A 25,720-nucleotide genomic window follows, 5' to 3' on the forward strand; every position below is an offset into this window, starting at 1 on the left:
CCTACCGTTGTATCTGCATATCTCCCAACAACCTTTTTTTCCGTATCAAGATGGCTTGGATAAGCCAGTCGCACCCACGCCCATACATCTTGCATTTTGCATAGAACGTCTGTGGCTCAGACTCATACACGTCGTAGTCAACTCCTCTAGCGATAGTGTAACTTCTAATTGCTGCCACGACCGACTTTCTAGAACTGTATTCCATTCCAATCCAAAACTCTCCGTCCTCGGGATCAGCAACGCCTACAGAAAGTGCCCATCATCGTTTATTAATCAATCTAAAGTATAGATTAAAGAAAACATATTATTCGGTCATCACGTACCTATGTTTGAATATTCCGGAAACTCCGGTGCATGCATGGCGTCGAGATCCAACTCACGCATAAAATGTGGCACGTTCATCGGTTGACTGATTGAGGGCTGAACCACTACATTATCCGCTGCTGTCTCAACTCCCACATCACCATCCTCGTCTTCGTCGCCGGCTTCATAAGTGGCTTCGAAGTCCTCTTTGCTGTCACTATTCATTCCCTCGTACATTGTAGCTCTATCATCCTCCACCTCTAAATCATTTTGAATCCCTTCCGCCTCTATGGTTTCAAACTCAACATACAGCTCAATCTGTGGCTGTCGCATCTGAGTCTGCTGGTGAATTTGAAACATATTATGCATAGTCACTTCGTCAGTGATTGGCATGGTATCAAACTGTATTAGACCACCAAAAACTACAACCGAATTCCGGTACAGAATTCTGCTCACTCTCATTAACGTACCGTTCTCCATGCTTTGACAGAGACCGTTCTGAAGTTCCATAAACGTCATGGTGCATGGAACTACAAACGAAAACGGATTCTGGCACACAAACCTCACTCCCTCATGAGTATTACGTATTATCTCACCGTCGCGATACACTACCAAGTTTGCGGTACCTTCCATTACACCAGAAACACTTTCAAAGAACACTCATACGCTTCCTCAGAATGAAAATGGACCCGAACACTGCCTTATATAGAGAGTAGCATTCACCATGCCCCCCACGTTTTGATTGCCTCAGGCCAATCACGTATTGCCACGTGTCAGGATGCCCCTGCGTGTTGACTCAGCACACCCCCACGTGATGCCTGCGTGTACCACTCAAGCTCCGCCATGTCATCATCACGCCCCCACATGCTACGTCAGCACGCTCCCACGTAATGCCCCCGTGTACCACTCAAGTTCCGTTACGTCATCATCACGCCCCACGTGTAGCAGTCAACACGCTCCCTGCGTGTTGATCATGCACCCCAGACGTCCACCATTGGATAAAATACAATGTTCTTCCATTTCTGGCCAAATCACCACTTTCCTTCTCATATTTAAATTCTTGAGCCATTTGAAAAATTTATTTGTGAATTTACTCTTTATATTATATGGTACCTAATCCTTTCGTCAAACTGGTTGATTTGTCTCCAGTAGACTTGAAGTACAGAAGTAGCATGCATCTATTCAATTGATAATTTATGACAGGAGGCAGAATAAGTCCACACATGTGAAACTCATATTCATTGTACATGCAGTGTACCATCTCTTGCGTAATTTCATATTTAATTTAGCTAACAGAACAGAAAATGACGTGACAGTGTGCGAAAAATTCAGTGCTCTTGTCTCATAGATAAAACATTAAAGAAAGACTAGAGAGATTTTAGAATGCATGTAATTTGTGTCTCTTTTATTTTTTTACTTTAAATTTATAAAATAAAAAATAAAAAACAAATCAAAATATCAAATACACAATTAAAAAAGACAATACATTTGGGCCGGACATTCTAGCTAAACAATTTCCTCTTTTGTGGTCTAAGGCGAAATTTGACTTTTTAGTTTTTGGTCAACAAACCAAATTCGTCTATATATACAAGAAACATCCAAATGGATTGGATTGGAGATCAAATAATAATGAAGCTTTACAAAGCAAATCTCGACCTCCTCCTTTTCCCAATCAAAGCCCAATATTGCTTGTCCAAAAAAGAGCTAACTGATGATGTTTATGTTTTTGGCTATGGATCTACGATTATTGAAATACATCAAGTGACAAGTCCAAAAAAAAAAAAAAGTAATACATTCAGTGAGGGCGCTCCAATCCATCTAACCTAAAAAAACACAGAAATAAAAATATTAAAAGGAAGGTGAGCAACATATGGGATTTTATCTTTACTTATTTCATATCAATTATTTTTAATTTTAAAAATTTAATTTTAATGTACTATCACTTATAAAATATCTTATACAGTCGTTCAAATATATTAGTTCTTTTGAATAACTATTCACGTAATTAACATAAAAAGTAGTTACGTAATTAAATACATGTGTAAAATTGTTTTATATTAACAGTGTATTAAAATGAATTTCTTAATTTTAAAATTTAGATGTTCAAAAATAAGATAATAATAAAATAATAAAATAATAAATTAAAATAAAAAATTAATTACCATTAATTTTATAACTTCGATTATATATGAGTTTCGCTATATTGGTTTAAAATTGATTACGATACTTTCTCACTTTATCAATTATTCTCTCACTTTAGAAGATTTTGAACCTTAATTTTAAGACTAAAAATAAAAGGTGTATTAGAATATAAGACACAAAATTAAAGTGATACATATAGTATTTTTTTCGGTACAATATAATTGTAATTTTATTAAATTAACTCAGAGTTTTACAGTTTCATTCATATTAAAACTAACCATCAATATTAGTTATTATATATATATATATATATATATATATATATATATTATTTAATTTATTTTTAATATATATTTTATATTTTAATATATGTTTTATATCGCTGATAATTAATATTGTTGTAATTGATATATATATATAAAAGGTTGACAAAACACAACGTGTCTTGACTCTGGATATGTTGAGACAGATCGATGGTACTATATATAATCTGTGAATTAAAATTGTAGCATTGACGACTAGGAAAAATGTTAGATGATTAATAACTTTATTTCTTTTCTATATATATTTGAATTAATGCTAACAAAATTTCTATTTTATATTACTAAAAGTGTAGTGACATGAATAAAATGCATCTGTTGTCTAAGCTTTAGAAAGTGCTTATTGAAATGAAGAGAATGGTAGAAGCGAAGCAGCAGCAAGTATAAAAAAAGAAATCCATTATTAATAATAGATGGAGCAAGCAAGGTAGGTAGGAAGAGAAGAAAGACGAAGCAGGAAGTAAAGTATTAAAAGAAAAGGATGATTACATGAGTATAAGCAGCAAAGAGTAGCGGCAACCACTATCCTAAGCCACATTTTATTTAACATTTGAAATCACCGTAACCATCACCATATACTAACAAGCATACATGATACATGCATTTAGTTGGCAGTTGGAGGCCAGTGGCCGTGATGAGGTGGGTGTGGCTTGTATGGGTGTGGATGTGGTTTGTAGTAACCGTCAGTCTGCTCATTCTCTGCCGGAGGGTGGTGACCGCCGTGTCCACCACCTCCATACGGTGGCTTGTAAGGACGAGGCTGATGGTGTTGTGGTGGCTTGTAGTACCCATTAACCTCAACCTTCTCTACTTGCTCCTCCTGATGGGGTGGCTTTCCATAGGGTGGCTTCTCGTGTGGTGGTTTTTCATATGGTGGCTTCTCATGTGGTGGCTTCTCAAAGGGTGGCTTCTCGTGTGGTGGTTTCTCGAATGGTGGCTTATGGTATGGAGGCTTCTCATAGGGTGGCTTTTGGAATGGAGGCTTGTCGTGAATAGGTTTAGGGTATTCATCAGCAATGGAGACTGCTGCAAAGAACAATGCAAGTAGCAAGACTGAAAGTGTGTATTTGAGAGCCATGTTTGTTTTGGATGCTGAAAGCAGGGAGGAGGGAGTGGGGTTTTATAGTGGTTCCATGGCATGCATGATGGCGTCATGGCACTTGTCATCTCTTCATTCTTTAGTCTCTTAAGTCCAATTGCTAAGATTTTTAGTGGAATTTATTCAGACTTTGACAGAGACGGATGTCTCATCTGCCTTGTTGCCTCATATTTTATCTTGAAGAATGTTAGGGGTCAGTAACTTTTGTAATTTGTAGCCATCAAATAGCTATCAATGATGGTTTTAATGGTGTGAGATTAGTGTGAGATTTCATCAAATGACTTACGTTTTTTTGCTGGTTACATGCTGGCCAGAATTTAACAAAGATGCTGGCCCTAGACTTTTCTTTTTATCCTTATGTAATAACTAAACCTTTGGACTGTTAGGAATAATAAGCTGCACCAGTTGAAATCTTTGACTATTTTGCTCAAATAATAATAGGTACCAACTTTATTAATTTCGTTAGGTAAATTATGTTATCAGAATCATAGGTAAAATTCGTCAAAAGTAATGCATATGCTTTTGTTTTCCGTCATCCACGAATAATATTTTCCGCATATTTTATTTGTCGCCTCGGCTAAGCATCATACCGTTAGTGCCTTCTTTTTTTTTTTTTTTATCTCAGAGAATGATAGTATAATATTATTGCACTAGCTACTTCTAATTTTGTGTAGTTTTAGAAATAAACTAGATTAGATTTTATCTATGTTTATATATATTAAAATTATATGGAATTGAATATATATTGGATTATATATGATCACTTTCCATCTTAGTTTAATATGGAGAATATATATGTAATTTTCTTCTTTAGATATAAATGTAAATGTCTTTTTGTTATTTGTAAGTGTTGTATGATTATTTTATGAATGAAATATTTGTTCCATTTAAAAGTTAAAACAATAATTTGTTGGTAAGATTTTATATATTCGTTTTGTACTATATATAATGTATAGAATATAGTTAACATCATATGTATATACAAGTCTTATGTCTCACCTAATGGTTAAAATGTCTATACGAGTGGTTGGGTAGGAGACAAAATGTATTAATGTAATTAACAAGATCTATCTTGAGCAAGAATTTTTTGTCCACGTGCGTTGCTGGTTTGCTCGGCATCCACCTACTAATTATTCTACATTATTCATTCAATCATTCATTAACTAAATCTCATCCATCTCTCATATAGTAGAAAACTCCGACACGCAACTCCCAAATAAATTAAGGTAACTCAATAATCGTTTGTTCTCACTTTTTCTTTCTAGAAGTAAAATAGGGAGTCAAACTTTTTCTATTTGTCTAAATTAAAAAAAAAAAAAAGAATTTTATAATAAAAAATTAACTAAAACTGTTTAAAAAATATTTTTTCTTAACTTTTTTCTTTCGAAAATAGTTAAACAACCAGAAACCCAATGTCAATTTGCCAAAAGGAGGTTGTTCCATAAGAACGGGTAAAACGATCTTTTTATAAAAACACTTATGTATCCTATTATTGGACGTATGAATCGATTATTTTTTAATTTTTTAATAAATCAGAATAAAATTAATTTTTTTATAATAAAAATAATAAATTCAATTGTTATCAGATTCAGTCGAATCGACTAATTTATAAAATTCATTGGATTATAGTTTTTTTATTTTTTTAAATAAAAATCAGGAATATATTTATTTTTTTATCAAAAAATTTAAACATGATTCAGTTCAGATTGTATAAATCGATCGGATCTAATAATTTTAATACGGACAATTGAGTTTATTATTGTTACTATAATAAATCGATTTTATTTTGATTTATTAAAAAATAAATTATTAACCGGTTTAATAAAAATGTCCAATAATATCATAAGGTTTAATATCTTTATTAAAGTGGTCTCTTTTGCGAAATTCATCAAAAAAGTTGATTGGATGAAAATTTTGAACTCGTCAGACTTCGTAAATTTTGGTGTGTTGGGTTATTTTTTTAGGATTATAAGAATATATACAAAAATTAAAAATTATAATTTTTAAATACATTTTTTTATTATTTTGTTATTTAGTTTTTTTTGTGATCTAACTTATTTCTTAAAATAAAGATATTTTTTGTTTTTTTTATCACAATTTTATTCCTAATTTTATGTTATATTGTGTTGTAATTTTTTGTTCCAAAATTATTTGTTAACTGAAAATTAAGTTTAAAAGGCCTTTTTTTTATTCTTTGTAATAATTTGAAAATGATGAATATTATGATGGAAAACTCTTTTGACGTTGAAAATTTGTGTTATAATTTAATTTTTTATTTATATTTAAAATATAATTAGATTTTTATTTATTATATTTTTTAAATTAATTTTTATTAGTTTTATCTACTTAATATACTAAAATTGGGTTTTCCCCCAACTAATGAAGGTGAGGTGTCGATCCCTCGTGATTCCATTTTTTCTCCAAAATGAATACACATTTTTCTATTTTAAATTATTTTATACAAAATATCTTTATTATAATTATATTATAATTAATATTTAATGAATAATACATAATTATATTAATTTAGGAACATATCTTCATTATAATTATATCAAATCAATATTTAATGCATTATTAAACTACTTATCAATTGTCAATTAAAAATATTTTTAATTATTTTTAATAATAATAATAATAATAATAATAATAATAATAATAATAATAATAATAATAATAATACTTTTAATCATCTTTATTATAATTATATTACAATATTATAATTAATATTTAATGAATAATGCACAATCATATATACTAATTTAAGAAAATATCTTTATTATCTATCTATTATATTATATAAAAATAAGATTTTTGCACTTAATAACAGAACTGATGCGACATGCTCTTAAGGTGTTTCCTGATTTATTTTATTTAATTCGTTAAAGCAAATCAATTATAATTAATTATATCAATTAATTATATCAATTAATTAATTTAGTTAATTATATTAATTATTTCATTTGATTGGAGTAAATATCGAATTATTTAATAAATAATAAATATGATAACGAAATATATAAATTAATTTAATTAGTTTATTTTTCTCAATACCCTCTATTTATACAAGATCAAATATTTTTTACTCATTCGTTTTTTTTTCTCTCTCTCCCTCCCTCCCCTGTCTCTCTATGGTGTTTAGGTAAATTTTTGTAATTTATTGAATTTTTGTTTCTTTTATCTTTATTTATATTTATTTTTTTATATTTTTTAAAATTTTATTTATTTTAATTGCTTATTATTAGGTGCACATTTTTTTTTTATTTTAGCTTCTGATTAACAAAAAAATATGTGATTTTTATGTTGTTTTTAAATAATCTTACTATAATTTTATTTTGTAATATTCTATTTTGTCATGTGTACTTCAATTCATATATATATATTATCTTTTTTTTTTGTGATTCACAATTAATATATACATTGTTTGTGTATGTGGTTTATATATTAATATTTTTATTGATTCTCTTTATTTTTTTTTTTTTTGTGTCTCTTTGTTTCTCTTTATTTTAGTTATATATATTCATTAATTTTTCTGTATTGATACTCTTTTTATTTGAAATATTGTGACAATTTAGAGTGTATGTTGTGCCCCATGTGATATTCGTTAATTTGGTATATCTTTTTAGATGGTTTATGTTATAATGTGTTTAAGGAGTTGACTTAAAATTATAATATCATATATAAATTTATAATATGATTTATAGTATGCTAAAATATTAGGACATTATCATATAAATATTTTTTTATTTGTCCGTTAGATTTAACTATATAGGATCTTTAAACTTATGCAATTATGTAATTAGTTATTTTTTTATATAATTATTGTATTGATCATTTACATTAGTGAGACTATTTTTAATATTATTATTTATAAATATGCTATTATTTGTATAATTAATTATATCGGCTTATTCGTTTAAATGTAATTCTATTGAATTAATTATTCAAGATGTAATCACTATTTCTATTTTTAAATAATTTTTTTAATATTATTTAACAATTATAATAATAACAATTAAAAAAAAGTAAGACGGTACAAAATTACAATGACGATAAGATTGAAATACCCGTGATAAAATTATGTTGATAAATACACTTGGGTATTACTGACAACTATGTTAGTAATTACTTAAAATAAATAACAAAATAAGTTATAGAGTATTATTTTATTTAAATTATTAATAATTAAAATAATAAAAGGTCAGTAATTATTTTTAAAATAGATATTAAATTTAATTTTATGGTACTAATTTATTTGAGTTGTTAATAAAATTTATAATTTTTAGATTTATATCTACTCAATTTATATATTTTATTTTATTTTACTTTAACAAAAAATTGAGACATGCATTTTTAATTATTTATTTAAAAAGTATAGCGAAATGAGTTATATCAATTATAATTAATTATCGATAATTAATATCAATAAATTAATTGTATTAATTTATAAGATGAATAACCTGTAATAAATGTTGTGAAATTAATTATAATAAATTAATAATTAATAAATAAAAAACTAAAAAGAATTTTTTTTAATTATTTTTTAATGGATATACATTTTTATAATTTTACTTTCTCTTTATCTCTTCCTTTCATATTTATTTCTTTTAATTTATTGAACTAAATCAATTATATTAATTATTTGTATTAACTAATTCAGTACTTTTTAATGGGTTATTATAACTATGCCTTTAAACCATAGGTTAAAAATATTATAAAAAACCTTTTATAAAAGTTGTTGCAAAATAAATATTTTTAAAATGTGTCCTTAAGACACAAATTAACTAAATTATTTGTCAATTTAATACGTTTGATTCATTCAATTGTATTAATTATAACTAATCAATTATGTAATTTTATTTGATTATGATAAATATTTCATCATTTAATATTTTATTTGATTCATTAAATTACATTAATCATAACTTCAAATATTTAATTTAATTAGAGTAAATATTAAATTATTTTAAATTTTTTTGATTCACTAAACCAAATTAATTATAACTAATTTATTATTTAATATGATCGAGATAAATATTAAATTATTTAATAAATAATATATAAAGCAATGAAATAAATGAACTCAATTAATTCAAATTATTATCTTATTATTTTATATATCCATTTTCTTTCTCTTTATTTTGTTCTTCAGCTAAAATATTTATAATTTTTTTTTATTTTTTTTCCTTAATTTTGCTAATATTTTTCTATAATTTTGTTTTATATTAATTTTTTTATTTATTTTGATTAATAATTCTTAAGGGTATTATTATTTTATTTAAAGATAATTTAAATTTTTTGTAATATTTTTATAAAAATTGATTAATAGGTTATTTTTTAAAATATTTTTTGAAATTTTTTTAATAAGATCGTATTTTGATTTTTCTCTTTCATCCTTTTTATTAATTAATTATATTAATCTTCTATTGCAATATATTTTTTATCTACTCCACACATTATTTTTTCTATCTTTTAATTTTTTTAATTACTTTTTTTATTTTATTTTTAATTATTTATTTTACTTTTACTTCTCATATATAGATTTATTATAATTCATCACAGGTTTTTTTTTAATTTAAGTGATTTTTTAGGTTATATTTTACCATTGATGTTTTTATTTTGTTTAGTGTATTTTTTTAGTTTGTGTTTAATATAATAATCTGTAAATATCTATTCTATTATGTAAAAATTAAATTTCTGCACTTAATGATAAAACTGTCGTAACATATTTCTGATGGTGTTTTTTGATTTATTTCTTTTAACTCATTAAATTCATTTTATTATAATAAATTAATTATATCAACTAATTGATTTGGTTAATTTTTTTAAATATCATACAATTTATTATAATTTCTATCAATCAATTAATTGTAATTCAAATTGAATCATTATTTTGTTACGAAATTATTATTTCCTAATCTATTTATGGGCAATACATATATTAATTATAATCGTAAATTAAGCTATTTTACATTAAATGACTTATATAATGGTCATCTCATTTATTATCATAAATACTAAATTAAATAAGTCATTATTACTTTTAATTTAGAATTAAATGAGAATAAAATAAGTGATACTATTTTATTTGGTCTTTCGGGTTTAATGGGTGTGACATTCAAATATAAATAGTGATTTCCAGATTTTTGTCTCCAATACATCAAAGCCATCTCCGTAACTCTTTTTCCATAAAAGGAATTTCGATTCAACTCTATCAGGGATACAGAAGGTTTTCAAAGAACAAAGAAATGGTTTGAATTTGCACGAATTCTAAATGTTCGAACTTACGACGTTGTTTCAGTTCGTAGTCATTACGAGAATAACTCTAATCTATACGTATCTAAGGATTAGAATAGATTAAATATTATTTAAGTAATTTATTTCTAATATTGGTATTTGATTAAATTAGTTTTAGGGAAATTTAAATTGTTGACTCAATTTATATATTACGAGTATTCTTTTTGAATATTTTATTTTTATATTTTTTAATATAAAATTTCTTTTTTCTGATTTTTAAGTTTATTTTTTTCTCATTTTATATTTTAGATTAGTAATGTAATTATTAAGAAAAATATATTTAAAAAAATATTAAAACATCACTATTTAAAAAAAAGAAAGATACGTGAAAAAAAGGAAAATAAAAAATTAAAACATCACTATTAGAAAAAAAACTGTTAATATGCGTATGAATGGAGTCGGAATTGAGGAATATATATAGATATAAAAAATAAAAAATTATTACACGATTGTAGAATAAAAAATAATCATATATATAAAACGAAATAATTATAACAAAAAAACAATTAATATATGTGATTTAGATATTTTTAATAACCGGTAACATAGAGTTTAACAAAATATAATTCACATATTTTTTATTTATGTATATATATAGAATTATTTATGTATATGTATATATATTAAAAAAAACTACCGTAATATATAATGATTTAACAAAATTAATATATAAGGTTATGAAAAGTTCTATCCAAGTTTGACAAGAACAAGACGACTTACATAGAAATGGTTCTCATGGATAGTAAGGTAAGTTGATTATTTTTCATGATTCTTTCAAGTGATATTAGGTCCATTTTATAAATATTTTTGGTTCATATATTTGAATATTTTTAATAACCGGTAATATAGAGTTTAATAAAATATAATTCATATATTTTTTTATTTATGTATATGTATAGAATTATTTATGTATTATATATACGTATATATATTAAGAAAAACTACCATAATATATATATATATATATATATATATATATATATATATTATTTAACAAAATTAATATATAAGGTTATCGAAAGTCTCGTCCAAATTTGACAAGAACAAGACGACTTACATATAAATGGTTCTCATGGATGATAAAGTAGGTTGATTATTTTCCATTATTCTTTCAAGCGATGCTAGATCCAATTTATAAATATTTTTTGTTCATATTTTAAATTTATTTGATAATTAAACCATTGCACGCGAACAAAGAGAGTGCAATTTTATAGATTTATAAGTGCTAATAGCCTTTATATTTTATTTGTTTTATAGTTTGATAATAACTAATATATTTATTGGTGGATTTAACTATTACTATGTTATTTATAATCACATTCAATATATATGTCTGATTTATTGAAAAAAATAGATTATTAAAATCGATTAATAACTATTTTAGAGTTAATCCAATTTACACTAAATTTTTTTAAAAAAAATAATACACAACATGTTACTTTTTTTAATCAAATTATTATAATTCAAATTAATTTTAAAAAATAATTTAAAATTATAATTTCAATCTTACTACGTACATGACACGGATAATTATGCTTGTTATTAAAAAAAAAAATAGGTGGACTACCCACTAGCCCTCCAATCTTTCAACAAGCCAGATGAACTAATATTTCAGGCAAAGTATCAAAAATCAAATTGGTGATCGAATCGGTAGAATTAAAAATTTAAAATTTTAATCGTTTAATTGATATTCAATTAAAATTGGTCGATTTTTATCATAAATTAGATGAGTTTGATAATCGATTTTTAGTTAATTCAATTAAACCAGTCGATTCAATATGATTTTTCTCAAAACGATTATTTTAGATCTATTTATTTTGATGGATCGAAGCGACGTCAATTTTAGATAGGTCTCCTCGTGATAAAATTCAGAGTCCACTTTATCATGTCGATAATTTATTAGTTATAGAATAAGAAAAAAAATTAATTATAATTAATTTACTATAAAAAAAATAAAAATTTGATTAAGAATAGAAGAAATAATTATTTTTTGAAATTTAATTGACATAATAATTATAGATATCTGAAGCTTCTCAACTTAATTAATTTTCTTTTTCATGGACAAGTGCTCATTATATTTGCTTAGAATTTTATTAGAGAGCCCATAAATAATCTTGATAATGTATATAATAGACTGTTATTTTGCCGCTGGATAATTGCTGCTGATTATGAGGAGAGAGAGAGGACTATGAGGCGTAGAGTGAGTGGAGGTAACAGATATAAGATGATGGCTCGCTCTACTAGGATTTAGATGTAGATATCATATGTAGTGTAAATAAATTTAACTACTATTTCTAATTTTTTACATTTTAAAATCTAAATTTAAATAATTATTAAATAATTAAGTAAAAATCTAATTTTTTATTTTTAAAATACATTTCTTTTTAAATCTATTGTATACATTATACACTAAAACTATTGGGTCACATACTTTCTCATTTGCTTCATACCAAGGCAGTAATTTGTTGAGGGATTTTAAATCCGAATAAAATATAATAATGTATTTGGACGTATAATAATAAGAGGTACATGCATGATGCATGAGTCATTTTCCACTATATGCAGAGTGTAGAGTGATTGAATCGTTTTTCTAATAATGCGGCAAAATGCTTTTCACAACACGCGCTGTGTTGCCGGAGTAGCTGCTTTATGTCTCTCATCTATCTTCATCTTCATCTTCCTTAATGCCAAATGCTTTGCAATATCTTATTTAATTTATAGAGGAAAATTCGTTACTACTTTAAACAAGCGTTTAATTTTGATATATTGAAAGAAGATTATTAATTACATAATTAAGTGGCATAGTGCATGAGGTTTAAAATTAATAAATTATGATTATGATGACACATTGTCATATATATCTCAAAATAATAATAATGATAATAGGACCCAAGCCATGTTATAAAAGCTACGATGTTCCATCACTTGCATGCATTCTAATTAGAAAACATAATGATGGACATATAGGACTAGATGAGTTACAACGGACAATCAATGGCAGAATAGTCTTCAATGGCGTCTGATGTTCACACTAGGCCTCTCATGCAGAAACGTGTAATTGGTCCCAAAACTTTTTCACTCAAGTACTGTACAAATTTCGTCTTGCAATAATATTGTCTTCTTCCCAAAGTAATTAATTATTAGTTGAAAAGTTCACTACAAAGCTTTTGGAATGGAGAGACAAAATTCTTTTTTTCTTATATATTATTAAATACTTATTTATTTATATTTTATGGTAATAAAGTACTAATATGAAAAATATTACTATGTTTTCTTACTATGTAATAAATGCAAAACAAAAATAATATTCATACACTAAATAATTTTAATATTCGTATAAAAATACAATTTTTATTAATTAATTATGTATTTAAATTATTTTTAATTAATAAAATAAAAATATATATTTAATTCTTAAAAAAATATTAATATTAAAATGGTATTATTAAAGAATATAGATATAATAGGATTGGGTATCGAATGTCTCACTATACTGCATAGTCATACATGTAACTTTCTTGAGCCCACTCTAAATTCCTATAAGCGAACGTAACGAACATTCCCGATTAATTGTTAGGTAATCAATTAAAATATCAGTTAATTTGAATCACTTTTTAAATTTTAAAAAATACGCATTGTCGCTCTACTAAAAAAGAAACATTCAATAATCAACATAAAAAAATTATCTATTTACTTTAAAAAAACATCTAAAACTATAAAAGAAACATCTACTTAATATAAAAAAAAAAACAGTTAAAGAAAAAAAAAACAGGCATGCACCTCCCAAAAAAAAAAGGGTCATAAAATCTAAAAAATAAACATTCAGTAATTTACATAAAAAATTATAAAAAGAAACATATATTAGAAATTCTGTAAAAAAGATCCAAAAATTAAAAATAGTTAAAAAAAACAGAAACCTACTGCAAGAGAGCGCTATGGTAGGAGAACCAGAAAGGAAGAACGTAAATAGGAGTAGAAGAGAAAATAGGAGGTGTGCAATTATTTTTTTTATTTTAAAATTAAATTTAAGGGTGTCTTTTTTGTCTAATTATATCTTTTTATTATAGCTCACATTATAATCAGTTGAAATTGGCTAACACCCTAGTGGTTCCTAGATTTTTTCATTCCCAATTATGTGCGACCAGTAAACTTTATTCAGCCAATAAGGTATAAATGGCTATAAAATTTTAATAATATTTAAAAATATATATAGCAAACATTAAGATTATATTTTTAGTATTTAGTAATTTTTTTAATTTGATTATCTTTTAAATTAAAAATAATACTAACAAATAATAAAAATATTATTTTAATTTAAATTATTTTGTAAATTATTAAGATTTTAGTCATCATAATAATTGTTACGATGGGTAACCGGAGATGGTGGGCTGGACTTGCTAGGTTGGCCCAATCGTCTGAGGAAGGAAGCCTTTGAGCGGGTCTGCGCCTTGGGGGCCTCCGTCCGACTTGTGAGTATGAATGAATGGGGGGTGGTACCTGCAAAGACACTCCGATGCCTAAGTCAGCAAGGGTGTTAGCAGGTCTAGAGAGTCTTGGGACTTAGAGATACCTGAGGAGTGTCAGTGTATTTATAGCGGTGAGCCAATAACCACCGTTGAGGTAGTTCCACCTTTTAAGGTGGATAACCGTCCCTTTATTTTAGGGAAGTTGGGATATGGCTCCTGAAAGTGGGTTGAGAGATCTTAGGGGCAGTTACTCATTTGAGTGGGGATTTATCTGCCAGCTAATCTTCGTCCCCGACTTCTTTAGAGCAAGTCGTGGTGAGAACCGACTTCTTTGGGGGAAGGTCGGTGAGGGGTGAGGCTCAATCCTTTGGAATGGGTCCTTTCGTTTGGGCCTGGGCTTTAGTGTTGGGTCAGGGTATGAACAATAATAATCATTATATTGCATTCAATCATAGCATAAAACACTTATGATCCTCAGACACTTTACTGATTTGTCGTGTTTATCTGTCGGATACGTTTTAGACATGATATTCGTCCAACACGCGTGTCTGCTGTATTTAACCGTATTTAAAAAAAAAATTGAAGACACATCTAAATATCATCATGTGTCAACATATCTAGTCTTATTCTTAACATATATTCTTAAAATGAATGTAGAAATAACATGTATTGTTATTTATCAAAACAAAAAATATTTTAAATACTTTATATAATTAAAAAAATATATTAAAAATAATTAAAAAATTAATTTATAATTTAATATTAATAAAATATCAAAATATTATTATAATTTATTTAAAAAATACGGTATATTTTATATATATACGTGTCTCCGTATCTTATCAAATTTTAAAATTTGTGTCTCTACATACATATTTCGTATCGTATCTCGCATTTTATGTCCAAATCTGTGTTAATATCCATTCTTCATAGTAAAATACATCATATATATATACAGTATATAAGAAATGGGAATATGCTTGATTTCACTAACAAATAGATAAAAAAAGAGTAAATATCCTTTCCGTCTCCTGTCCTTTTTAAAATTTGACTACCCGCCCCCTAACATTTATAAAATATCAGATCGGCACCTGTCCATCTATTTTGTGAGACCAATAAGCCCTTCCGTTGATTTCTCCGTTTAGAGTCGTCAGAAAAAGTTGAGATGTAACGTGCAGCCTGTGACATGGCCTTGGGACATCCTACGTGAAATGGTATGTGTTGGTTGAGACCATTAAACCCTTGTACAGTCAGCAAAACGACATCGTTTTGCTTGCCTCCCCTTTTGCGTGTTATTGTGAAATCTCATTCTCCCCCTTGTGCACACTTCAGCAACCATACATTACCCTCATTCTCAACACAAAATTACGAGAAAAACCTAAGAAAGCGAAACGTTTCCATCCAAGGCAAGCTGACAGAGACTTCCAGGCGGGAGGTGGTGATGGTGTTGCAGACGGAGCAACTGACGGCGCTACTAAGGTTAGTGCCGCTATCTGATTTTGTAGCTTCGTTAGTTGGTATTGCTCCAATTTTTTTTGCTTAATGTGATTTTTTTAATGATGCTGTCGCTTAGTGATCATCCCATGCATGGTCTAATAATTATTGTCTTTAACGATTGAAAGCTGATTAAAGTAGTTATTTTAGTTCTAATTATTGCACATTGATGTTCTAATAGATGTCGTATGAAATAGTTCATGTTTTTCACCATGGGGTTTGGTTTGAACAGGATGAAGATCGTGTATTATACTACTATGACGGAAGTGTTCGTACATTTCCTCCATTAGACATAGATTATGTTAATTTCAAGGATTTGGAGAAAATGTTCAAGGGTTTAGGGTATACAAGCTACAAACAGATGTATTGGTATGATGGCAGTGCCCTTGATTTAGAGTCTGGGCTACATGTTCTCAAGGGAGATAAGAAGATCAATGAAATGTGTGATAAAAAGATGGAGAATGTGGAGTCAGATTTGCTGGTTATTTATTTTGAGCATGATGTTAGTCAACCAGAATATGGTCCAGATGTTGTTGAGGTTGATTCTTCTTCTTCCGATGATGGATATGAGACCACTGAAGACGAGCCTTACAAGCCCCCTCCCACCTGGATTCGAACCTGATGGAAGTAGTAGTAGTGAGGAAGTTAATGTAAAGAGGAAGAGTTTGAGGAAAAAGGAGCCTAGTGTGAGGATGAAAGACGCGTTGGGTGCTGGACAATCCAGTACTAAGAAGGAGAGTTGCGTTAGACAAAAAACACTTAAGCAGAAGAAGAATGTGCCTCCTGGTAGAGATGATGATAAGGACATGTCTCCTAGGACTAAGAAGAAGAAGGCAAAAAGGTATGTTAGAAGAAAAAAGAAAACATATCCTGTCCCAACAAGAAGGAGACAATGTGCCAAATAGTGGGCCTAGTGGAGAACAAGGTGATGGCCCTGGTGAGGTTGACCCAATTGCTGAGGCAAGGGATAAGCCCAATTCAAATCCAGTGGGTGAGGATTTGGACTCAAACCTGGACAAGCCATATCAATATGAGTCTAAAGAGTTTAACTCTCCAATATCCAGTTCAGATGAGGAGCATAAGGCAAGATATCCTTACTTCAATGACGAGGCCGAATATGGTGATGTTCAGTTTCAGGTAGGACAACAATTTGAGACCATGACAATGTTCAAGCAAGCACTTAAGGACTAATTTATCTTTGAGGGTAAAGAGCTGATGTATTTGAAGAATGAGCCAAAGAGGATTAGAGCAAGGTGTGTTGAGGAGGGTTGTCCATGGCTAGTGTTACGCTCTCATAATAGTCAGAGTCTATATTTCTAAATCAAGACATTCATTGGAGAGCACAACTGTGGCAGAAATTTGAGCAGTAACATGGTTGATAGAGCTTGGGTAACAAGTAAATTGGTGAAAAGGCTGCTTACTCAACCTCTAATGACTCCCAAAGAGGCACTGGACCACATGAAACAAGACTATAATGTCCATATACATTACAAGATGATTACCAGAGCTCTGAAAGCTGCTAGAGAGCAAACAATTGGAAACGAGTGAGAACAATATGGAAAGCTCCATGACTACTTGAATGAAATTCATAGAAGCAATCCAAGGTCCACTGGTATGATTGACGTAACTCCTCAACCAGAGGATCGTCCACTGTTCAATAGGTTGTACATTTTCCTAGATGCTTGCAAGAAGGGCTTCAAGGCTGGCTGTCGCCCTCTGATCGGATTGGATGGATGCTTCCTAAAAGGGTACTTCGATGGTCATCTTTTGTCAGCTGTAGGGCAGGATGCCAATAACAGTTTCTTTGTAATAGCATTTGCCGTAGTTGAAGTTGAGAACATTGATTCCTGAAAATGGTTTCTTTCAATCCTACATGATGATCTTGGTCCAGTGGCAGCCAATGGGTGGAACTTCATGTCCGATCAGCAGAAGGTAACATGCATTCAGTTTCTTTGTGTTTGTTTTTGTGTTGTTTTGATTTCTTAATTCAATATTCGGTTGACATGTTATTGAAGAGGTTGGATATGGATTTGCATGAGATAATGCCACAAGTTCATCATAGAAATTGTGTCCTACACATATGGAAAAACTTCATCAAACACTTCAAGGACAAGCAAACAAAAGGACTTGTTTAGAAGGCTGCTAAGAGCACAACAATGAGAGAATTCAACGGCACAATGGAGCTTGTGAAGAAGGTGAATAAGGATGCTTGGGAGTATCTACAGAAATTTGATCCCGGTGCATGGACCAAGGCTTACTTTATCCACGGTCCCAAGTGTGACAATATAACCAACAACATGTGCGAAGTTTGAAATGCCAAGATCGTGTAGTATAGGGCCAAACCAATTTTAACTATGTGCGAGGACCTTCAAAGCTACATTATACGAAAGATGGTAGGGCACAAACATAGATTAAGCAAGTGCAATAGTAAATTGGCTCCTGTTCAGCAATTAAGGCTGGATGAGTACATCATCCCTAAGAGTAACAAGTGGACGGCAGAGTGTGCTGCGGATGAAGCCAGAGTCTTGTTTGAAGTCCAGAGATACCAAACAAGAGTTGCTGTCAATTTGCAAAGACAAGCATGTGCTTGCAATGTTTGGCAACTAACGGGTTTAATGATAAATTTAGTGTCTGGTATTGTATCTTATGTTGTAGTAATGTGAATTCAGTAAAATTTGATTCATGTATCTTTTTCTGACAGGGTTGCCATGCAAACATGTAGTAGCTGCTATATCAAGACTAAGGAAACAACAACTAAGGCCAGAGAATTTCGCACACAAATGGCTTACCATAAAGGGTTGTTGATGTGGTGGCTGAGTCTCAAAGCCACAAGGTCACAAGGTGAGGAAGTCATTTCAAGTAACATGCAGTAAATGTGGGCAAAAGGGACACTACCATAGGACTTGCAAAGGCACACTTGCAAACCCGAATTGGCAGCCAAAGCAAAAGAAGGCAAGGCCACAACAAAATGGAAACCAAGAATCACAGACACCTGCAGATCAACCTCCAGCACAGGTTAAAAAGGTTCTACTTGTTTTTGTCATATTCTAGTTATTGTTATTTGCATAAAATGAGCAGAATAGTTATAGTACCATATGCATGAAAGTAGCTGAGGTTTTAAATTTTTTATTTGCACAGGCCCCCGAAAGAGCTCAATCAAATAACTCCTAGAATGTTATTGCCACAACACTGGACCCAGTGGCAGCCGACTGTCTTACTACCTATAGTTATTTAGTTTTTTTTTTTTTTTTGTTTGGATGAACAACTTTACTTCTCTTGTGTACTTCACAGGCTAAAGCAAAAAGGAAAAAGAAAAAGGTTCCAAAGAGATCCACCACTATTTCAGTTCAAGAAGAGGCAAGAGTTGATATCCAATATTCACAGTCTGCCCCACCACCTACAGAGGTAATTTTATTTTTCAGATTGTTGTGCACACTATACCATATTTTAGCCCAAGTGCATAGACCCTAAATTCTATTGTTTTTCTGAAATTTAGGGTGTGAATTCCAACACTGAGCAATCAACCCCTACTAATCCAACTACACTCTATCAGGGGCCAAATTTTAAGCCCAAGCAAGTAATAACTAGGCCACCAGCACCTACATTTTACCACCCTCAACAGCAGGCCACACCTCCAACAGCTCAGCACACTCTGTAGCAGGCCACACCCCCTACACTTCAGCCACCTCTCCAGCAGGCCATAGCCCCAACCACACAACCACCAACTCAGCAGCAACACACAACTGATGGAGCAACTAGTTCAGTGACTGCCACAACTCGCTTCAAGTTTATCCCCACACCAAGCCTAAATGCACCCCACAGCTTCAAGCAAACATATGGGTTTAGGCCACCAAGACTTTAGAAATAACATACTTGTAGTCATAGTTATGGAGACTGAATATTTTTGTGTAAAATTTTTTGGTTGTCAAGTTACAATATGTAATAGACTTAAGGCTACAATTATGGAATTTGGTAGACTACTGAAACATGTTTTTTGTTTTGTGAATTCAGACATATGATGATATTTTTGGCTGATACATCAATAAACTAATGCAGGCCTTTGTGCTTAGCAGTATGAATATAAATATTATGCTTTTGGCTTATACATCATTGTGCAAAATTATTATGGTTTCACACTCGGGATTCTTCCAAAAAAAAATCCCATTCCATTTATGTAGAAGCTACAATTACAGAGCAAATTAACTCATGTCTTAACCTTGTCCATATATCACTTACAGCAATACAGTTTACCCTAAAACACTACATACACAATTGCTGTTAACAGAATTAACATTGCCAGCATAACAAATACACTATAGTGATTACTACATTTCTTTGATTTTCTTTCATATTCATGCTTAATCTTATATCCCAGTTGCTCCAATCTATTCTCCAACATCAGCATTCTTCCTTCAACATCATTGTCATCTTCATGCCCAGAACATTTAGAAATCAGTTCATCCAACCAAACAAAATAGTTGCAGTGACATTGCTCTGCCTGCAATTGCCATTATAATGAATACAACTTGTTAAATCACAGAAGAAGTTGATTACATAAATGGAAGATAGAAGCACACTTACGCGATAGTAGGAACAACCGAGGAAGATTCTGTCTGGGTTCTTCGATGTCCCAGATTCTTGCATGATTTCATAAGTTCCACACTTGCATTTAGGGTGCTGGAACTTGGCCTTCTTCCACTCACTTGCATTACTACTCGAACCCACCATAGTCTTCCTCCGGACACGGTGTGTGTGAGAGGTTGCAGATTGCTCTGGATCGCTCATGCTTGAGGCTAGAGTTAGGGTTCAGTAAAGGGGGAGAATAAGATTTCACAATAACACGCAAAAGAGGAGGCAAGCAAAACGACGTCGTTTTGCTGATTGTACAGGGAATTAATGGTCCCAACCAACACATACCATTCTACGTAGGATGTCCCAAGGCCATGTCATAGGCTGAATGTTACACCTCAGCTTTTTCCGACGACTCTAAACGAAGAAACCAATGGAAGGACTTATTGGTCTCATGGAATAGATGGACAGGGGCCGATCTGATATTTTATACATGTTAGGGAGCTGGTAGTCAAATTTTAAAAAAGATAGAAGTTGAAAAAGGTATTTACTCGTAAAAAAAAAAGTATGATACAATTAAAATATAGTCATAATATGCATCATTGAAAAAAGAATATCAATATCTATCATTCTGAGTTTTCTTTTATCTTTTTTCTTAGATATAAAATTATTTTGAGTGTTTCTATTTTATTGTGCTAACTGTTTTTTTAGTAAATAAAATAAATACTAAAAATATATAATAGACACATTAGAATTTATTTATATTTATAAATTTTATTACATCTCTTACTTTTAACATAAACAAATTAATTATGAACATATCTCATCCTCAAGATAGACAAATTAATTCTGAATGTTTATGTTTCAAGAAGTTTGATTTGTACTAATACTTTTGTATTAAATAAAATATTAAAAAATATTTTTAAACATATATGTCATCCACGTCATAAATGAGATATATTATGTTCCACTTGATTTTTGGTAACTTCGACAGGATGTCGAATTAAGTTTGTATCAAGATCTTAGTTTGGGAAGCAGATATGATTTTTTTGAAAAAGATAGATTCGACCTGAAAATTATTTAGTATTTGTGTCGAAACAAACAGTGTCGAAATGCTTGTAACAATGCAAATTGTAACGAATAAAAAAAAGTACACAAATAAAATAAATGAAGGCTTTAATAAAATAAAAGAGTAAAAGAAGCAAAATGCTCAAAGAAAATATAATAAGTTGACAAAAAAAAAGAACAAAAGAAATAAATTAAAAAACACACAAACGAAAACAAAAGAAATAAATTAATAGTGGATCCCTATATTTACATATACTTGCACTTCATGATTTTTTTTTTTTTTTTTTGCATCAGTATGACTTGAATTTTTGCAAAATTTTTGTGATAATGAGATGTTTAAATTGAAATCCTAGATTTCTTCTAAATTTTTCCTATTTATAGAGCACAAAGATAGATTTTACATATTGTTTCTCTTTTCACGATCTAGATTTCTCCTTTTTTTCAGGGGTTTCATGACCCACGACATTATCTTAACCATAAAGAATCTTGACTCCAAAGTTTGATATTTCACATCTTCTCTTACCTTGGTCTTCAAGCCCCACGTCCTTTATAACTCTTTTGGATAAAATCATGTGCAATTATCACATTTAGACTTCCTTATGGTCACGTGTTCAAGACTTTCAATATATATTAATCCATGTGCTATAATATCCCGACTTGCACAATACTCCGACTTTTATATAGATTGGTCAATATTTTGTTTTACTGTGGTCGAACTGCCTATATTTTGTCAAATTTTATATTAACACATTCAAAACGATTGCACTATTTTATCTCATTTGCAGACTAAAAACTCTGTTAATAATTTTTTACATATTTTATCTATAGTATGAATGAGATATATTCGTAACAATCTTGTTATTATTGAGGACGAGATATATAATAAAATGTATAAATATAAATTTATCCATGCATGTCTATAAGCGTAAATTTAGTATTTATTTTGTTTATTTATAAAAAAAAAACGTCCTAACTGCTATCTTACTTTTTTTTTTTAATTTGTTTTTAATTAGTGGTCCAAAAGAAGCATAGTTGGATGTCAATGCTTGTGTTTGGTTTCAGTTTTGGGTTACCAAAATTGGGCTCTCCCGTAGCCCGTAGGTTTAAGTCGATAACAGTTCCCTTCGTAAGGCCCTCCATAGTAGACCACGTATTACAAAACCTCTACCCGAACCCTACTTATTGTTCGTCATTCAGTACTCATTTATCTATATTTATGTTTATCTGTACAAAGTGATGTATGTGTATTTCATTCCAGCGGGCCCAAAAATCAAGCTAAATAAAGCATGCCGTTATTTTCAAATTACGGTTTCTTGAATCCACAGAATCCGGAGTGAAATTCAAGACTTATTTAAGGCTTCCCCATGACCGAAAGATAAAAGCACATTTTGTTGTAGTCACTAGTTTGGAGCAACATTGAATTCTTGGGTTGGCAGGCATGGCAACATTAGCCACAAATGGTGATGAGAACGAAGAGAGGCATGCTACGATGGATTGGGAGCAGCTATCCTATGCCGTAATTCCAACGGATTACATGTACGTGATGAAATCCAATCCAGACGGCACCTTTTCCGATGGAGCTCTCGTACCATTCGGAACCATCGAAATCAATCCCCATTCCTCTGTTTTGAATTACGGACAGGGATTGTTCGAGGGGATGAAGGCATACAAAACACCAACCGGTGAGGTGCAGATATTCAGGCCGGAGGAGAATGCCATTCGCATGCAGATGGGAGCTGAGAGGCTTCTGATGGCCTCACCAACTGTTGACCAGTATGTTGATGCTGTCAAACAAGTTGTCCGTGCCAACATGCGCTGGGTATGAATATGACTTTACACGTTTACCCTTTTTTTTTATTTTTCAATTTGACGAGCATGCATGCATGCAGGTGCCTCCTCATGGAAAAGGAACACTCTACATTAGGCCATTGCTATTCGGAAGTGGATCTGTCATGGGTATTGCACCTGCACCACAAACCACTTTCTTAATATTCACCAATCCAATTGCCAATGCCTACAAGGGAACCTCTACTTCCTTGACCTTGTTGGTTCATCATTCACTTCCTCGCGCCTTTCCCGGTGGAACTGGCGGAATAAAAAATATAAGCAATTATTCACCGGTAACTTTAATTGTTAGTAGAATTAATGAATGTTAAATACTGCAAATTCTGACTGAAACATTTTTGCATATATAATTATATATAGGTATTCCAAGTGGGAAAAGAAGCAAAGGCCAAAGGATTCTCTGATGTGCTGTTTCTAGACGCAGTAGAACACAAGTATGTTGAGGAGGTTTCTTCATGTAATGTTTTCATAGTTAAGGGTGACAAGATTTCAACTTCACCCACCGCTGGAACAATTCTCCCCGGAGTCACAAGGAAATCTATCCTTCAACTTGCTCTTGAATTGGGCTACCAGGTCCTGTTACGCTGCCCAAGTTATAAATTACTCCAATGTACTAATTAACATGCTTATAATTGATGTGATTAATCACGAATTTGTGTAGGCCGAAGAAATCAGAATTTCAGTGGATGAATTTCTTGAAGCTGATGAGGTCTTTTGCACTGGAACTGCTGTTGGCATCTCTGACGTGTGCAGTGCAACCTACATGGATAAAAAGTAATTCTTGTTCAAATTAGTAATTTCATCATAGTATATAGTTAGTAACAAAATTAATTGATACTCGTTAATTTGCTTGCGTGCAGAGTTGAATTCAAGACGGGAGAGAACACAGTGACGAGGAAGTTGTTTGAAACGATTAGAGGGATCCAAAATGGTCTAACAGAAGATAATAGGGGATGGGTAGTCAAGATTGATTGAGCTATGTAGGTTGACTTTTTTGTTCGTTATTGCTCCCACATTGCATACAAACTCCACAAATTGGTAGTTGTTATTATTATTATTATTGTGATTTTCTTTTTAAATAATACTCTAAACCAAGTTAATTATTCAATTAAGTTTAATCAAAGTTAGTATAACCTAATTAATTGATATCCACACGCTATTATTTCTAATCATTTTTTGGCCAAACAAGTCATTATATATATATATATATATAGACTTTTTGACTATTTCTTTTTTTGCGGACTTTGTTTTCTTTTTAATTTATCTACGTTCTTCTCATTCTTCTCATCTTTAATATTGTTGTTTTTTCTTCTCTTCTTTATTTTTCTTTATCTTTTTCTTTTATTATTGTCGTCGGATAAATGATCAAATTTGTCTCTCAAAGATCACTCATTCTCCAAATTAGCCTCCAAAAGATTTTTTTTTTTAATAAAAGTCGTCCTTCAAAGATTTTAAATTAATCATATTAATCATTCTGTTATTTTCTTGGTTAACGATGCCAAAATTTGTTAATGTAGTATGTTAAGTGATACTACAATACACACATAAGAGTTTTAATTGACTATTAGTATGAAAAGTTTATGAAATTATATCAAATTAAAGCCTAATCGAAGAAAGAACTTGAGACAATAAAATTCCTCAATTTAGAGTTGATTTGATATAATTTTATAAATTTATCATGCTAACCGCCAATTAGAACTACTAGGTTATAATTTTATAAATTCCTCAATTATAATTTTATAAATTTATCAACAAAATTTGATGTTGTTAGCAACGAAAGTGACAGAAGAACTAAAATGACTAACTTAAAATCTTCGAATGACGAATTTGATTAAAAATATCATTTGGAGACTAATTTAAAAAATGAGTGATCATTCGGGTACTAATTTGACCATTTACTCCATCTTTCTCCTCCGTTCTTGTTGTCACCACCACCTCCATCTCCTCCTCCTCCTTCTTTTTTTATTTAAATTTCTTCGATCTCTTCCTTCATTTTCGTCGTCCTCCTTCATCATCATTATTATCATTATCGTTATTGTTATTGTCATTATTGTTATTTTCTTTATATATATATATATATATATATATCAGAATGCACTGAAATTTTTTAATAATAA

The 25,720-nt window shown here is 30.0% G+C and overlaps 2 protein-coding genes and 1 pseudogene across 2 annotated transcripts; 2 read left to right on the forward strand and 1 right to left on the reverse strand.

The window, feature by feature from the left end:
• Nucleotide 1: 1 nt before the first annotated feature.
• LOC107627995 (uncharacterized) lies at nucleotides 2-936 on the reverse strand. The gene is made up of 2 exons (XM_016330800.1): nucleotides 324-936; nucleotides 2-243 (listed from the first exon to the last, which is right to left on the reverse strand). The coding sequence occupies exons 1-2, from the start codon at nucleotides 934-936 to the stop codon at nucleotides 2-4; spliced, it is 855 nt and encodes a 284-aa protein (XP_016186286.1).
• A 14,902-nt stretch (nucleotides 937-15,838) lies between these two features.
• LOC148575460 (uncharacterized) lies at nucleotides 15,839-18,256 on the forward strand (annotated as a pseudogene).
• A 4,923-nt stretch (nucleotides 18,257-23,179) lies between these two features.
• Nucleotides 23,180-24,578, forward strand: LOC107627996 (branched-chain-amino-acid aminotransferase 6-like). The gene is made up of 5 exons (XM_016330801.3): nucleotides 23,180-23,577; nucleotides 23,648-23,878; nucleotides 23,964-24,176; nucleotides 24,265-24,377; nucleotides 24,464-24,578. Exons 1-5 carry the CDS (start codon nucleotides 23,197-23,199, stop codon nucleotides 24,576-24,578), a joined length of 1,053 nt encoding a protein of 350 aa, XP_016186287.1. The 5' UTR covers nucleotides 23,180-23,196.
• The last annotated feature ends 1,142 nt before the right edge of the window (nucleotides 24,579-25,720 follow it).

Source organism: Arachis ipaensis, chromosome B2 (genome assembly GCF_059453495.1).
Source record: "Arachis ipaensis isolate K30076 ecotype BB chromosome B2, ASM5945349v1, whole genome shotgun sequence".
In the NCBI taxonomy this organism is placed as follows: Eukaryota; Viridiplantae; Streptophyta; class Magnoliopsida; order Fabales; family Fabaceae; genus Arachis; species Arachis ipaensis.

What these genes read in the sequence shown, in the direction of transcription:
- LOC107627995 (XM_016330800.1), bottom strand. Translation starts at nt 936, where the DNA reads ATGGAAGGTACCGCAAACTTGGTAGTGTATCGCGACGGTGAGATAATA. An exon ending in TCCGGAATATTCAAACATAG is followed by an intron (nt 244 to 323) that starts GTACGTGATGAC and finishes CACTTTCTGTAG; the next exon opens with GCGTTGCTGATCCCGAGGAC.
- LOC107627996 (XM_016330801.3), top strand. Translation starts at nt 23,197, where the DNA reads ATGGCAACATTAGCCACAAATGGTGATGAGAACGAAGAGAGGCATGCT. An exon ending in ATATAAGCAATTATTCACCG is followed by an intron (nt 23,879 to 23,963) that starts GTAACTTTAATT and finishes AATTATATATAG; the next exon opens with GTATTCCAAGTGGGAAAAGA. An exon ending in CTCTTGAATTGGGCTACCAG is followed by an intron (nt 24,177 to 24,264) that starts GTCCTGTTACGC and finishes GAATTTGTGTAG; the next exon opens with GCCGAAGAAATCAGAATTTC.